Raw genomic sequence first — 16,038 nt, forward strand, 5'->3', positions numbered from 1 at the left:
GAGAACAAGTTTGATGTCTATTAAGAGAAACTAGGCAAAACATCAACAAAGTGCAAGTTTGGGATAGTAGTTTTAGTACAATTTATCAAATTTTACTTTTCTGTAATCCAGTAGTTTTTTTGTGCTCAATGATATGAACAATTGAGTTGTTGATAGTGATGATTGCTTCCATCATCATCATCAACGGTAACATATTTGAGTGATAGAAAGGAAGGAAACATCTATCTTGATTAGCATACTTGAGTGATAGAATGTTATAATTTAATGGTTATGGTTAAAATAGTTTGGCCACAATATATGGCTCGGTCAAAAAGAATTGTTTTCCTTTTTTCATTATCCTTTTTCTGTTATCTTTTTCCTTTTTTATCAATGGCTTGTCTTTTGAAAAATTATGAAGGTTATTATAGTCATTGTGTATCATTAAGGGAAGTAAGTGTAATATTGAAAACCTCAAGGAGCTCAGTGAAATTGTTAGAAACCTCAGGGGAGGTTTCTAAAATTAGCCCCTTTTTTATTTGTAGATTGGTCAAGGTGGCGACTGCTACTTATATATATGTTGCTGGCGACTGCGAGTATTCAGTACCGAATCCCTTCTCTGCTGTCTCCCCTTTCTCTGAATTTGCTCACAAAAATGTCGAATAGATTCGGCAATCAGAATTACAGGAATGAAAGTAACAAAAAGGGATTTCATAAAACTCAAAAGCAATTTATTCCTAAGAAAGAATCATCTGCAGATCAAACCTTCTCCAATTCTTTAAGACAATCCTTTTCCCGCCAATCCGATGCAACATCCAGCGCCGCTGCTGCCGGCCGAAGTGGAGGTGGCGGTGCAACGGCGGCTTCTGGGAATAGTAAGGTTAAGATGGGGGAGAATGGGAACTGGGTTTCTGATAATAGTACTACTGGAATTCAGACTGGCAATTATGTTAATTACTTGCCCCAAGATGAGGCGGTGGCATCTGGGCTAGGGGCTGATGAGGGTGGAGTGGACCCTGTGGAGTCTCAGCGGGTGGTGGATCTTCTGAACAGGGAGTTGTCTCGGTTGCTCAAATTGAAGCCCAGAGATTTTTGGAAAGAAGGTTACCATTTTGTCTTTCTTCAAAAATTTTTTTTTGTTTTCTGCTAGTAAACAGTTTGCATTTTTTTTTAATTAGTTCATTTTGAATTGAGAAGAGTCTTATTAAATGGTGATAAATATGTAGGATGAAAAACTATTGCCTTAGAATGAAGGAGCCGGCAGGGTTCCCTTTGTGCTAATAGTGACAAATTCAATCTTCTTTCAAGGTTTAGCTTTGTACATTTTTGACAAATTACAATGCCAATTGAAAGAGTATTTTCAGCAATAAGGTCAAGGAATTGTGAAATGCTGTTGGAATTTGTTATGGAATTAGTATATTAGTCATATAACTAGAAATTATTGGCATGCCACATATGAATAATTACTTATGCTAAGCGTGCTCGTAATGATGTTGACCCCTTTCCTTTTTGTTTTTCACAGTGGCCAGCGACACCTCTCTGCATGCTTTTCTAGAAAGCTTCTTGAAGTACAAGAGCAGATGGTATGATTTCCCATATCGTGGAGCCAAGGGTATAGTCGCTGGAGTCATTGTTGGGGAGTTTGAGCTGTGTCGCCGTGTATTTATGGTCTTGTATAGAATGTGAGTTTTGAATGCTGTAGTTAAATTTCTATGATAGGTTTCATTCTGTGAGGTGGAGATTTTTAGATTTGATTGATTCGGATATCGTACCATCCAGATCTTCAAATCGGGATCCTGGTGCTAAGACAGCTGATAGTCTCAGTTCAAAAGATCATGCAGGTATGTGGTTCTGTAAGAAGCATTTGCAAATGATATGTTGCCCTAGTTGTTGGATACGAATGTGCTGCTGGTGACTTAGAGAAAACCCACCCCCCCCTCCCCAAAAAAAAAAAATTATAGCATGCTGTTCTATATGCATACTGGAAGGTAGATTCTTTTGCCTTCCAATGCATCACACGCTATTTGGTAGTTAAGAGAGCATGTCTTGGTATTTTTCCCCCTGTTTGTGATTTGTTCTCCATTGGTTGTTGAGATATATAAATGTGCTATATAGGCACTGAAAACACTGAGCTGCAGAGTTTTCAAGTAGTAGTTTTATATTTTGACATATGCTGGACTTCTTTGGAATGCACTTTGTTCACTAATTCCATTTGTAGTTCTTCTGCAGGACAAGAAGTTGCTTGACTTGCCAAAGTTACTAGATATCTGTGCCATATATGGTCATGAGAATGAAGATCTTACCAGATTATTGGTAAGTGTGTGGGATTAAACTGGTATACAATTTTGTTTCTTCACAATCCTTTGCTATTGTGCTTCTGTCTGTTACATCATGCAGGGTATAAATCGTTCTGAATTGTTCATGGGACCCCAACTCAGTCTTCTTCTTCTTCTTCTCTTCTGGTTTTGCCAAATTTGGAAAACTGCTGGGTTTTTTTTTTCTTATGAAGCATTTTTGTGTTTTGGGTATTTATTTACATGATATTGGATGCTTTTAATGGTTCTGTATCTCTGTGTCATCATCATCATTTAGCATAAAGCATGCCTAATGTCATTCTTTGTAATTGGACTCTAGTTACTGTGTTTTTTGTTTATTGGTTTCTGGGCTACCCTCATTTGTTTTGCTGGTTAGCTATATGCTATTTCTTCCTTGCTGAAAATGTCTTTTTAATCTGTACCATGCTGTATGCAGTGTTTGTTCAAATACTCAGCCTGTCATATCGTTTTAATTAGATTTCCCTATAATATCATTAGCTGAATTTATTGGTTTTTTTTCTGTAAAAAAACACATTTGCTGGTTGAATTTCTGGTTTTAGTTTGTTATTTGCATCTTGCATCAATGAGTTTTCGGTATATTGATATTAAAATCTTACAACTAATGTTGTGCCTGCAAACATGTTGAAAAAGGCCTGTGGTGTATGAGTTGGTAGCTCTTTCCCTATTTCCTCTCTCATGTTGCTGTGTTTAATGATGTTCCTCAGGTTGTGAATGCAATAAAAGCTCAGTGGTGGATGCATGATAAGTTTACAGCAGTTTTGTCACATTTTCTGACCCTCATCCAGACAATGTATCAACGTTGTAGCTCATCTTTAGAGGTGGTCTTTCTTCTTCTGTTTGCGTTTATATGTTTCCTGGAAGGTGGAGTAGATACTAAGAACAATACATTTTTTATGATATTATTATGACAAAACATTTTCATTAAATTTTTTCAATCTGCTTTTTGGTGAGCTTAGACTTATAACAGATGTTTTTTCCCAGGACCTGGTTTAATTTTTCTCCATCTTTGCATGGTTCTTTATTGGTTATGAACATTACATTTAGCAAAAGCATCTTATATGATGTGCCTGTTGTATACTTGCTCATGGCCGGGCATGGTTGTGCAAACGCACAACATATGCCCATTGCCACATGCACATAGTGTATGGTGAATCATGATTTTCATCTGCATTTAGTTGACATTTTAGGTGACAGGAGAAAATTATGATTCTCATAAGAGTGGTGAAGTCATATGTATTTCTCATCTGTATACATATGTTATATTTTTTTTCAGCGCTGGGTAGTGTTTAGTATAATGTGATTAGCTGGTGGAGTTAAAATTGGTATCTGAAAGTTTAGGATCTAAAGGTGATAATCCCATTTGGATTGTTAGTTTAAGTGTCAATTAGATGCCCTTATTGGTCCTCAAAGTGCTTCAATTTTTTTTCTACTGAATTCTAGGCAACCAGCTGGATTGGATTTTTAAAGTTTATTTCCTAAATCAAAGTTGTTGAAGGACTGTACAATGTGATGGAGAAAATGAAAAATTTTATTCTAGCAAAGTTTTTCTTGTTTACCTGATTTGTGAGTAATTTGTGTTGAAGAGTTATGCTATGTATTTGATGCGGATGCATGTCCATTTGCAGGTCCTCTTTGCCACAGGTAACTTACAGGATCAACCAGTTAGTCGGCTTCGTGCAGACTACTTAGAGGTAGCTTTTTCTTCATTTCTTCATAGATTTTTAGGGTAGTCCTCTTCCAATACCCTCCACTCCCCATTACCCCTGCCAACAACACCCTTTTTGCTGTACAAGTAGAAGAAGAAAATTTCTCATTGACAACCAAAACAAAAACAAATGAAGCACTGAGAAATTCCTCCTTTTCCCTTGGGGATTGTAGAATAATTTCATCAGAGCTTTCAGAGAAAAAGCATCTTACCATTCTATGAGGACCATCCTCAGTCCTTAAAAGGGTTTAGTTGGTTACCAAAAGCTAATGTATGTTTGCTTCAAATGGGTGGTTATTTTGAAGCTGTCATTGTTTCTCCTCACTTTCTAGAAGTACCAATCTGTCACCACTTTTTAATAGTTCATCATTGTCTTACTATCATTTGCAGGTTATGGATTTTATAAATGATGCAGTTGTCAATATGGATGCATTTGTTGCTGCATACAAGTATGCAGCTGTCTTCTTCTGTTGTCCTGTTGATATGAGGTATTGCATTCACTCTGGAAGTTCCCCTCGTACAACCATTCAAACATTGTAGATGCACTCCATTTCAATTAGACGTACGAGGCTAATGCAATCATAACAATAACCAATGTTTTTGGCAAACTCAATGTGTGTCCATATTTTTTGATGTATATGTTATTAGTTAAGTGTGAAAAAAGATTTTTTTTTTTATTTTGTGCTAGCAGTTTGAAGGAAGTTTTTAACTTATTCTAAATATCATTAAGACAGAGAAGGGGAAGTAGGTCAGTTAAAATCGAGATGAAGAAGGGTATTTTAGGCATTCTATTAAGTGGCAGAAAATTTTTACACAAATGACTGCTCACACTTCAGAGAGATACTTTTGGGTAACCCATATAGCTAACTGGCTGAATGAACTAGTCAAGGAGACAATTCTGCTTTAGAAACAAATTTGAACATGATAAGAATGACCCCACTAAAGCTTGCTTAAAGTTGCCTCAGCATTTTGCTAGTAGATGCATTACATTTTTGCGCTTCATAGACAAAGGAATTTACTGAATGACGTTACATGGCAGGAGGATGAGAAAAAAAATGTTGTGCTTCATTGCAATTTAGTAATATTGTGAACCCACATATTCCCCAATTATCTTGGTTTCAAATTCCCCATCTATGTTGAGCATTAATGAGTCAACCACATTTTTAACCAAGGAAATTACCAGTAGTCATCAACAAGGAAGAAAATAGTTGTTGATAGGTTCAATCATGATGCAGTTTTATGCCTAATTTTTCTATCTGCATGCTTTAAGAAGTCATGTAATTTCCTTCTCCCTACAGCCATGGAAATTAACCAAGGAAATTACCAAGGAAATTCCTTCTCCCACATTTTTAACCAAGGAAATTACCAGTAGTCATCAACAAGGAAGAAAATAGTTGTTGATAGGTTCAATCATGATGCAGTTTTATGCCTAATTTTTCTATCTGCATGCTTTAAGAAGTCATGTAATTTCCTTCTCCCTACAGCCATGGAAATGAGGAGCTGCTCACTACTCTTGCAAGACTACATGATTCACTACTGCCATCATTGCAGAGGGGTTTTCACATTATTTTGGCTTCAAGAGATGACGCAATACAGGAAACATCTGGTGACATGCTTTCAGATATTTTAATCAGTTTGAAGTTGTTGTCAACGAGAATAGTAAAATTTGGTTGGAAACTACTGTATTTCTGTTATTTAAGTGATGAGGCATTTGAAAATAGTTGTCCTTTTCCGGCATCTATGAAGATGTTTCCAGCAAATGTGGATGACCCTATCATAAGGACAGACATTTTGGTACAAACACTAAGAGATATTGGCCAAGAGTTCTCAAGCATAACTGAGGCAGAAAAAAGAGGAACTTTTCTCCAAAATATTGAGAAGGAGCACAAGATCATGAGCAGAGTTGTGTTATTACAAAACACAGGTACAATTCTATGTGTAACGAGGTTTTAGATTAGATGGTTGGCTTCCTCTAGAGTTATGAGACATTATCAGATGACATTAAGAGTTACCTCACTAGAAGGTATATACAAAAATATAGCTATATGTTTCAGGATTTCATGTCAGAGGGTGATTTTTGGAAAATTTTAGGAATTGACAGTTAATACTGTTACATGTAGCATATTCAGTTTTATGCATGTGAGAGATTATTGTTGCAATGCAGTGTCTGTTATATTCCCAGAGAAGGATGACATAGTTTCATGGAAGACCTTACCATAGACAGAGATAAACATGCCCCTCTCTCTCTCTCTCTCTCTCTCTCTCCCCGCTGGTGTTTGAAAATCATTAAGCAATTCCCGGAGGTCTCTCACGAAATATATCAATTTTGTTGTTTCCAATGCTTGTTTTTCATGGTAGTGTGCATAAACGTCTTACCAAACGCAGCATGTTTTGAGACTTCGACTGTTTTTTCCCCTTTCTTTTGCAGGATGGATGTCTTTGGATGATGATCAGAAGCAGTTTCTTTCTGGTATCCTTAAGCATCCACTGGAAACCAATGCAAATGATGCATCGCACACAGCATCTTCAGGAACAGTTGGTAGCGTGAAGACTGATGAAGACAATGCAATTTTGGAGTCAAAAATCAGTCAAATAAAAGATTTGTTCCCAGACTATGGCAAAGGGTTCTTAGTTGCTTGTCTTGAAGTATATAACCACAATCCAGAAGAAGTGATTCAGAGGATCCTGGAGGGAACCCTTCATGAAGATCTTCAATCCCTGGACATATCATTGGAGCAAAGTCTAGTAAGAAAATCAGCTGTGTCTGCAAGCACGATGGGCAAGGGAAAAGGTAAACTGGTAGAATCTGCAACCCCCATGAGTCAACTTGTAGCCTATCAACCTGAGGGTCCATCAATTTCATCTTCCTCATCTTCTATAGGAAGGTATATCAGGAAGACTGCTACTGACTTACCGGAGACGGAGACCCTGGATTGCAGGGATGAGAAGTACATAGAAAAAACTTCCGCTCTTGTTTCACAACTAGAGTACGAAGATGAATATGATGATTCTTTTGATGATCTGGGCCTTAGTGTTGGTGATTCAGGGTTGGAGGAGACTGAGATTTTGGGTGACAAATTAGCTTCTGATAAGGGAAAAGCAAGGGCGGCTGATAATGATAGCTCAGCTCCAAACACTACCTCAAAATGGAACTCTCGTAAAAAGCCCCAGTTTTATGTCAAGGATGGTAAGAACTACAGCTATAAAGTGGAAGGTTCTATCGCCGTTGCTAATTATAATGAGGCCAAACTAGTCAGTCAAGTCCAGAAGGAAACTATCCTTGGTCTTGGACGTGGCGGGAATATTCCATTGGGTGCAGTTAGAAGGTTGGCTGAGTCTAATGAAGAAACTGATGTCGGACCTGATAGTAATGAAGGTGCAGGAAGAGGTGGTAGGGGGAACTTCAGGGGCAGAGGAAGGAGAGGTGGTGGAAGAAGCCATTACCGAAAAGATCAAGCTATGAGGAAGCATTTTTCTGGAGTAATGAATTGATTCGTACAACTATACCCTCTTTTCTGTGATACTAATATAAGATCTCGTTGTATAGTTAATTGTACAGAAGATAAAATTTTCTTTAGTGAGGGAAAATTTCATATTTTACAGGAACAATAGCATACTGATTCTGGTGTTTTGAGACTGGTTGCGCGGAAGTTACTGCATCTGGTAATGGGTTAATAACAACATGCACCCGTGAGAAATACATAATTTTTATTTTACCCCGTGCATTGTCCAATTGCATCAATACGACTTTTTTTCCCCCCAATATGATGCACTTCACTTAGTAAACCAATTTGACTATGTTTTCATAATTTAAGTCCATTAAATACATCCACAATGATTTACACTTTTTAGAATGTAATTCACATGTCACGTCAGCATTCCATTTTCTCCTCTTTTATTACACTTTCACTCATAATGGATTACACTCCACAAAGTATAATAGTATGGGTCCACTATTAAATTAAATATTTATTTTAATAATGCATGACTCATATCCCATAAATAAATAAAGTAGTTTTTAAAAATAATTTTGTTATTTTTAAATAATAAAGTATTAAATTTCATTAAATTTTTTACCTTTTGAATTTTTTATTTTCTAAAAATAATATTATTAATTTTCTATATTTGGAGCATTTAACATATTTGTAAAACTACTAAAATTTTCATCCATAATCACAAAATATTGAAATTTTAAAAAATTGTGCACAAAGGTTGAGGAAAATGAGTGAGAGAGTAAAAGAAATAATAGAATAGAATAGTGGGATATGAAAAAAAAAGTGTGTTGTGTGTTTATATAGAAAATTAAATTATGATTGTTGGAAAAAAATGAACGTTGCAAATGGACTCCACAATTGCAAAAAAATGAACACGGCTAAATTTTATAATAGATAGCTCACCCATTACACGCATCATTCTGATGATGCGTGTAATGGGTATTACACAGCCACAATGGATAGCCATGTAACCAACCCTTAAACTGTCAGACATTACACCGCTTATTCCACGCAGTTGGAGATGCTACGTAGTTGGAGATGCTCTGAGATTCGATGAAACGACCTAAATGAAATGATAACTCGGGAAGAAAGGTATGGCCGCGCGCATCCATACATATCGAGCGACAAACATACCCTCCTAGTGATGGCTTGCGGACAATGATGATCTTATCATGTGTAGACCTTTTTCACAAATTGAGACACAATTAGTTCTTCCCTTGAAATATTTACTCCTCAGACGACGACAATTAATTGTATTCAATGTAGGGTTGCGAGGTTGATTGTCTCGCACTATAAAATTTGAAACTTTGGAAGCGTGAATCGATCTAATCAAACAATGAAGAGGGCAAAGTGGATTATACGTCCTCCCTAAAGAGGTACTTTGGCAATTGACTTTCAATCTCTTTGGTAACTAATGCTGTAAGCATCCGTATCTAAAGACAAAGGATGCTTTGCCCTATACACCTAATCTCCGGTGATTTATGCTTTTGCTTTTCTGCCGGCTGAGGCTTGCATATTTTCCCCCCCACCGGGCAAAATGGAACCTGATCTATTTTGTATCCCGACAATCTACTACTTGATATACTAGAATCGTGAAACAGGGATCATGCGGCAATACGAGCAAGGAGATCAAACGAGCACAACATCATTGATATTTGCACTGTCAAAATGCTGAGACTTGCACTTTCACTGCAACTTCTGTCTTTGGGAGACAAAATAGTTCATCCCAGTAAACAGTTTATCAAATGCAGTTATGCCCAACATTCTACTACATTAAAACCTTATTCATTTAATTAGTACAAAGAATAACACACATCCCAGTATGGGAAACTAGCACGCTATGTGATTACTACTAAAACAATGAACGGAGTACAACGGGAAGCTGGCCACATGTAATTTCAATGATTTACTGAATCTCAAGCCATCTCGTTGAAACACACAGCATAGTGCCCGGTGTTCTTGTCCTGCATACGAGCATAACGACGTCAAAATACAAACCAACTATAGCCGTATTAAGATGCCAAATTTACCAGAAACGAATTATAATGTGTTTCTGCAAAGAAGTTTCCCTCAAATGACACATTTCCCAACACAAAGCACCAAAATTTTAAACAGATTACATTGTACCAAAGTAACGCGCCAATGATCCAATACCAATACCAATACCATGTTATTCACACACTATAAAACAACACAACGGTGGCTTCAATGATTAACAAATCAGATAAGAAGTTTCTGTATTACCTGGGATATCATCCTCTGTTTGTTCAGCAACTGAGTCCTTGCCTTATTAAGACAGGAATTTGGTGATCTGTATAGCCTCTGAGGAAGGAGAAAATAAACCACAGTTAATCACAATACCACAGGACAGAGACGTGTGCCTGAATATCTAATGAGCCACACACACCCACACACCCAATAGACGGGAGGTAATGAAAGAGGTAGCGAAAAGCAAGCAAACCCAGCATCTCTATTCCCGTTCAGTGATAAGTAGCAGATTCATCATGGCAATTCAAATACAGTACAAATTAATCAATAAAATTGATTAGATATATGACCCAAACTACTCTTCTGAAAATAGATGAATAATTTAAGGTTACTCACTCAATCTGATACTCTTAGAGACAATAGTAGTAGATCTAGAAAGCAAACATCTATACCAAAATAAAAGTGGCAGAAAATTGTCACCTTTTCACTGGCAGATAAACGATGCTCAGCAGCTGACATGAATTTCTTCTTTGGATTGAAACCAAAAACGTCATGAAGAAATTCATTTTCCTATTTGGACAACAATGACCAAATTTTAGGAAACCCAATAAACATCTATCAAGAACAAAATATTTATATGGCCCAATTATTTCCTGAGGCAAAAAATGAGTTAAGGGATCAAATTAAATTAAAAAAAAAAAGACCTGCACATGCTTCACAAATCCTCCCCCAAGAAAATGCTTTAAAAAATTCAACTGTCAAAACAAAAGAACAGTCAGCTTTGACAAAGCTTGCAGGTCTGACATTCCAAAAAGAAAGAGCAGGGTGAACCTGGATCAATTGAGCCCACGAAGTTGTGCTCAAAGACTCTCCAGCAACCTTCATTGAAGTTTCTGGACTATATCCATCCTGATTAGCATTTAAAGAATAGCATCAAATGAGTTTTTAATCCTTAGGATGGATAACTATCACCACCACAGAAGTAAACAAAGAAAAAAGATAGATCACCTCGAGAAATTCCAAGATATCGCGAAATGTATTTCTTTGGCTATTGAGATCTTTCTTTGCAGAACCTTTGCCACCAGCCTCTGTTGAAAGATTCCTCACTTGGTTTAAGATTTTACCCCTCAGACCCTGAATATGCACCAGCTCCCGAGATTTGTCTGCTTCACTGTTAGAGCCATCACTGGATCCCTTAGATTCACCCGCAAACTTCTCCAAGCTCCCCACCTCAAAAATTAAAGCAAGAGCTTCACCAGCTGCAATGCGCACAGATCTCTCCTCCTTTTCCAGTAAAGTAGAAAAGTAGTAAATTGGCCTGCATAATCAAGAAAATGAATATAATTTCTTCTACCTGCAACACTCACTAAAATTACTCCAGAATATAAATATAATACTGAAAGGAGGAGGAGGTTTACTCTTGCCAACTTTTTTGGTTAAGCGTCCAACCATCCACAGTTGTAAGCAGGAATGACCAAGCAGACACTACTGTGGTTATCATAGCTGGCGAAGGTCTACCTGCTTTGACCTGAACGGTAAAGAAACCAAATAAGAATAAGCATTAGATCTACAGCACTAAATAAAAACATTCTATACCTACAACACCAGGTAAAAAAAATCTCTACATGTCAGCATATAATAGCAAACCAGAAGTTTATTACCAAACTATAATTGATAATGAATATATGCACATTCATGCCCAATTTACAGGTATGTGCAGAGCAGGGAAACATAAAGTAGGTAGAAAGATGAATCCCACTTTAAACAGAATAGGAAAGTTTATGCATACATACATTGGGACCCAGTTTTGGATGAGCCACTTGCCACATTATTTGCATTGATTTTTCCGTTTGCTCTGGCTCTTCAGCACCAACAAAAGTGATGATTGCCAGACACTCCAATAACTAGAATCAGCAAAGGTCCATAAAAACAATCAGCTTTAACAGCAAAAAAATTCAACTTAAGAATCCCAAGTCCAAATAATATTATCCATCAATATACAGACCGAAGACATCTTAGATACTTCACTTCGAGATCTGAGGGCCTCAGAAATAGGAGAGATTGAGTCTTCCAGTATTTCTTGCGATTTGTCTCCAGGTCCAGCAGTCAAAGCCAAAAGTCCTACAGAGAACGACATAAGTTCAATAATAAGCAGATGAGACATAAGAGCAATTTAACTGATGATTAGCTCAAGGATTACCAATAGCGTGAGCAGCCAAAGCAACCTCTTTAGCAGAACCACGCTTGATGGAACCTATGCACTGATGCAACAGTGTAGCAAACCTGGAAAGCAACATAACTATGAGAATTTGAAAAATATATGAATGCCACTTGAACAAACGTACAACATCCAAAATCTTGAACTGAAAAATATAAAACCACACAAAAAAGGTCTCTTTCGCATATTCCCATCCCCATTGTAAGATAAGATTCTAGCATTTGGAGTAAAAAACAATGTAGAAGCAGTTTCTTATCATGTGTCCAAGAGAAAGCAAAATTCACGAAAACCACATCTCTTTTCAAATAAAACATCATACATATTCTTTGAAATATGTTAAAGCACCAGCAAAAAGTCATAAAACATCAGTATATCAAATCCCTATATCTTAACAAAATTATAAAAGGGCAACAATTAAACCACACCCAATTGATAGATGCATACAATAGAGTACCATAGTTCCCAAAAGTTGAAAAAACCCAGTAATAGCCAAACAAATTAAGAAAAGCCTTACTTCTTTTCCACAAACTCATGCTGTAAATTGCTATTAAAAGACTCTATAATAGCTGCCAATGCTTTCTCCCTTGTAGACCCCCTGTAGACATACCATAATTGCAAATCTCAGACATCATATAAAATGGAAAGTCACCACAAGCCAACATGTCACAATGTCCAAACTCTAGTAAGTGCACAGCGTTAATGAAAATCTGTATGATTAGTTTGAAAGCCAGTACCTTTTCTCATAAAGATCATCTAAACATTGATCAAGAAAAGTCTCCCTATCAAATTGAACATCCTCAGAGCCTGACACAACCATAGAATCGGAACGGACAGTAGATGAGGAGCTAACACTATCAGTATCATCACTATCCAGCATAGCTGCATTCTTCTTTTGTGAACTCCCTACAATTTCAAACCCACATAATCACCTTCAATATCAATGTCAATTTACAAACAACCCTATATCAAAGCAAAAAAATTGCCAACTTGGGCAATCTAATAGCACACAAAACAGGAAATTGCATCAACCAAAACAGGCAATTAGTTAGTAAAGTGGTGACATTTATTATCCTACAAGCAAAATTATGGCAACAGACTTCCCAGCAGCAGACATTACCCCATGAACAAAATGCACCAATAAACAACAAACAATTTCAGAAAAAAAAAACACAATTCAATGAACTTCAGCAGCCCTATTGGACCTGCAGCTATTATCTGTAACAGAATTGAATAAGATTTCTAGTAAATATTACGAAAAAAATCAACCAAGAGAGGGTATCACTTGATTAATCTAACCTTAAGAAGTTGCAAACTAAAGATTGAAATTAAAGTGGTAAGTTTTATCTGGGGCACATACAGAACTAGCATAGGTCTTTCCGCCCAAGATAGCAAAAATAAAGAAAAATGATCATATATTTGCCTGATTATTTCATAAAATCTCACAATGACAAGTTGCCAAAATCAGAAACTATCCCACCGGAAAAAACAATTCAAGTAACACCCAGAAAAGAAAAAAACTAAAAAGACAGAATAAACGAATAAATTTAAAAAAAAAATTTTGAAGAACATACGTCTGCCCATGGTGGTGATGATTGATGAGAGCTCCTAATTAAGTAGCGTCAGAAGCAAAAAGCACAACAAGATTGACTAGTTGGAATTGGACGGTGGAAAGCTATTGAAACAGAAAGATCGGATGGCTGAGATTGAGAATTAGAAACAGGAAAGGAACTGCTGGCCAGATGATTCAACTTCTTCAACTTTATTAATTCGAGGAACAACGTATCCATGAAAAATTTCTCGGAGATAAAAAGATTGGAGGATTTTGAAGGAAGGGATTCTGACGTTGTTTTTCTTTTTCAGATGATTTTTAAGGAAGAAGAGCGAGGCGTGTTGAACGAGGGTACACAGGTTTTATAGAAGAAGTTAAACACCAAGGGAAAAAAAAAAAAGACTTAATATTTACTTTTCCAGTTAGGGGAAAATGGAGATGGAAAATTGCACAAATGGGCCTCATGTCTACAAATTATCTGTCCTTCCTTGATCTTGCACATTTGAAAGGATATATTGTCATTTTACATGTTGATAATTATTTACTGCCACAAACTAGTTAGGTATTTGACAAGCATCAGTCTCTCATTTTGGCACATTTCAGTATTCAAGAATGTTTATTTATTTAATCAAAATTAAAATTTCGGCTCAAACTTAAATAGCTCTAATTTTATACATGTAAATTTCATATTTTATAGGAATCGAGCTAAATTCAAGTCAAATTTGAAATTTTATCGAACACAAAATTCTATTCATATTTTAATTAGTTAGTTAATAGATTTAAATTAAAATGAGCTTTTATCACATAGAGTTTGACTCAATTATTGGCTAGTTTAGTTTGTCTTCTAATTTATGGTCCATAAGTTATTAGCAGGAAGTGTAAGCTGAAAAAAATGGATTAACATGGAACTTGAGACGAAAATGTCAAATTTCGGATGTTTTTGCCAGGTTGAAAGTACACAATTCTAAACTAAAGGGGTAACAAGTAGTAATAACTTTACAACGAGTGGGACAAATTGCGAGACGGTGCAAAATGGAAAAGCTGCGGCGAGGAGCAATGGAATTATTCACGTTGGCTGGTTTGGAATATTCGGGGTCCGGCGATCGTGTGGGGAGAAGTGGTTGTGGTGACGTGGAGAGATCAGGACCGTTGCTTAGAGACGGGTCCGATGATGTTGTGGAACGCTCGCCGCTCGGTAGGAATGGAAACAAAATTAATTAAACCAAATATTCTAGTGTTTAAATTTTGTTCAATTATTTTAATAAATTTAAAAATTTTATTTAATTTTGATTTATTTGTTTATTGAATCGAATTTAAATAAATATTTTATTAAACTTATTGAATATAAAATACTATTCAAACCTAATTTGATTAAATGACAAATGAATTCTTACGAATCCAACGCAAACTCAACATCGAATAGTAAGGTTGTGTTTGGATTGCATTTTTTGTCATTTTTTATGAAAAAATTACTGTAGCGATTTGATATATGTGAGGGAAAAAGGTGATAGGGAAATGTGATCACGAAAATCGATAATATTTTCCGACGGAAACAAGTAATTCAAGCACGACCTAAGTAGCTCAACTATGAACGCTGGTTCCATATGCCACGTTCGGCCAGTTGTTCAAGAGGTTGAATCGGGATGTTGGAGAGCTGCCACATGGTAGGAGCACGTGCTCTTCGCTGTTGGTCCTGAGTCAGCCACGCAACTGGATGGCTCACTCGGTGGTACAGGAATTTACTGGAGGAGGAATATACAAACAGTTCTTGCTTTGCTTTCTAGTTTCTACTTCCGGCAGCCAATTCTTGGTAATAGTCTTCAATTCTACCAATTAAAAAAAGAAAGAAAGAAAATCGCTTTCGTATACCATCCAATTATAGCTACACAGAACAAATTTTCAACGTTTTTGATATCAGTAATGACATGTTGTTATCACATGGCTAGAGACAATTCATCTGTCTAATTAAATAGTTGTCTTCATCAAAGATTGTTTTGTTGCCATGTTTGACAAGTGATTTGCTTGAAAGCAACACCAGGCGAGGGTTTAAAGATGGTGGGTTGTGGTTGATTTTATTGGATTGAACATAAATTTTGGTTCGAAACCCGCAAGCAGTTGGCTAAATTTGGTGTCAAGCACCTGCGGTAGAGACCACCGGTCTGTATCTGTTGCCAGATTCATCAATCAACTGCAGAATTAATTTGGGGATCTGATAAACGGATTATCCAGAAAGCCCAAGAAACTTTAGCTTTATGGGCTCTCAGACCCAGTTGATTTCATCAACCCTTTTTTGGACAGCTTTAATCATGGGACCAATATGGGTTGGACCCATTTTAATGCAGCCCAAATACCCAATAAATTCCATTTTATTTTTTAAACTATTTTTTCTAAAGCCAAATGTCTCAATTACCTTTTTAAATATCATTTACTAAGTTTGTTTAACTTGGCAAAAGTATCAACCATCAAAGTCATGGATTCTCCTCAAATGTTTGATGATTTACTTTTGTACCTGTCCAAATTTTTACTTCCTATGACTAAATGCAACCCATGTT

At 36.5% G+C, this 16,038-nt stretch overlaps 3 protein-coding genes across 4 annotated transcripts in view; 2 read left to right on the forward strand and 1 right to left on the reverse strand.

Moving 5' to 3' along the window:
• Window positions 1-596: 596 nt before the first annotated feature.
• Window positions 597-7,651, forward strand: LOC113749142 (activating signal cointegrator 1 complex subunit 2). Of its 2 annotated transcripts, XM_027292811.1 has the most exons (9): window positions 597-1,079; window positions 1,499-1,658; window positions 1,756-1,817; window positions 2,195-2,289; window positions 3,017-3,130; window positions 3,938-4,003; window positions 4,408-4,505; window positions 5,502-5,941; window positions 6,446-7,651. In XM_027292811.1, exons 1-9 carry the CDS (start codon window positions 632-634, stop codon window positions 7,507-7,509), a joined length of 2,547 nt encoding a protein of 848 aa, XP_027148612.1. In that variant the 5' UTR covers window positions 597-631; the 3' UTR covers window positions 7,510-7,651. The 2 variants fall into 2 exon arrangements, with proteins under 2 accessions (XP_027148612.1, XP_027148613.1); XM_027292812.1 differs by lacking the exon at window positions 597-1,079 and having other exon boundaries at window positions 1,645-1,658; window positions 2,206-2,289.
• A 1,485-nt stretch (window positions 7,652-9,136) lies between these two features.
• LOC113749143 (interferon-related developmental regulator 1-like) lies at window positions 9,137-13,825 on the reverse strand. The gene is made up of 13 exons (XM_027292813.1): window positions 13,509-13,825; window positions 12,672-12,840; window positions 12,452-12,532; window positions 11,920-12,002; window positions 11,725-11,840; window positions 11,513-11,623; window positions 11,138-11,247; window positions 10,728-11,037; window positions 10,551-10,628; window positions 10,424-10,474; window positions 10,200-10,289; window positions 9,756-9,833; window positions 9,137-9,475 (listed from the first exon to the last, which is right to left on the reverse strand). Exons 1-13 carry the CDS (start codon window positions 13,516-13,518, stop codon window positions 9,428-9,430), a joined length of 1,335 nt encoding a protein of 444 aa, XP_027148614.1. The 5' UTR covers window positions 13,519-13,825; the 3' UTR covers window positions 9,137-9,427.
• Window positions 13,723-16,038, forward strand: part of LOC113749308 — a 10,738-nt gene continuing 8,422 nt past the window's right edge. Inside the window, exon 1 of the mRNA XM_027292995.1 lies at window positions 13,723-13,845. Within this exon, the coding sequence (XP_027148796.1) occupies window positions 13,723-13,845 (123 nt within the window). The remainder of the gene's footprint in view (window positions 13,846-16,038) is intronic.

The sequence above is a fragment of the Coffea eugenioides genome, chromosome 10 (assembly GCF_003713205.1).
Source record: "Coffea eugenioides isolate CCC68of chromosome 10, Ceug_1.0, whole genome shotgun sequence".
Taxonomy (NCBI): Eukaryota; Viridiplantae; Streptophyta; class Magnoliopsida; order Gentianales; family Rubiaceae; genus Coffea; species Coffea eugenioides.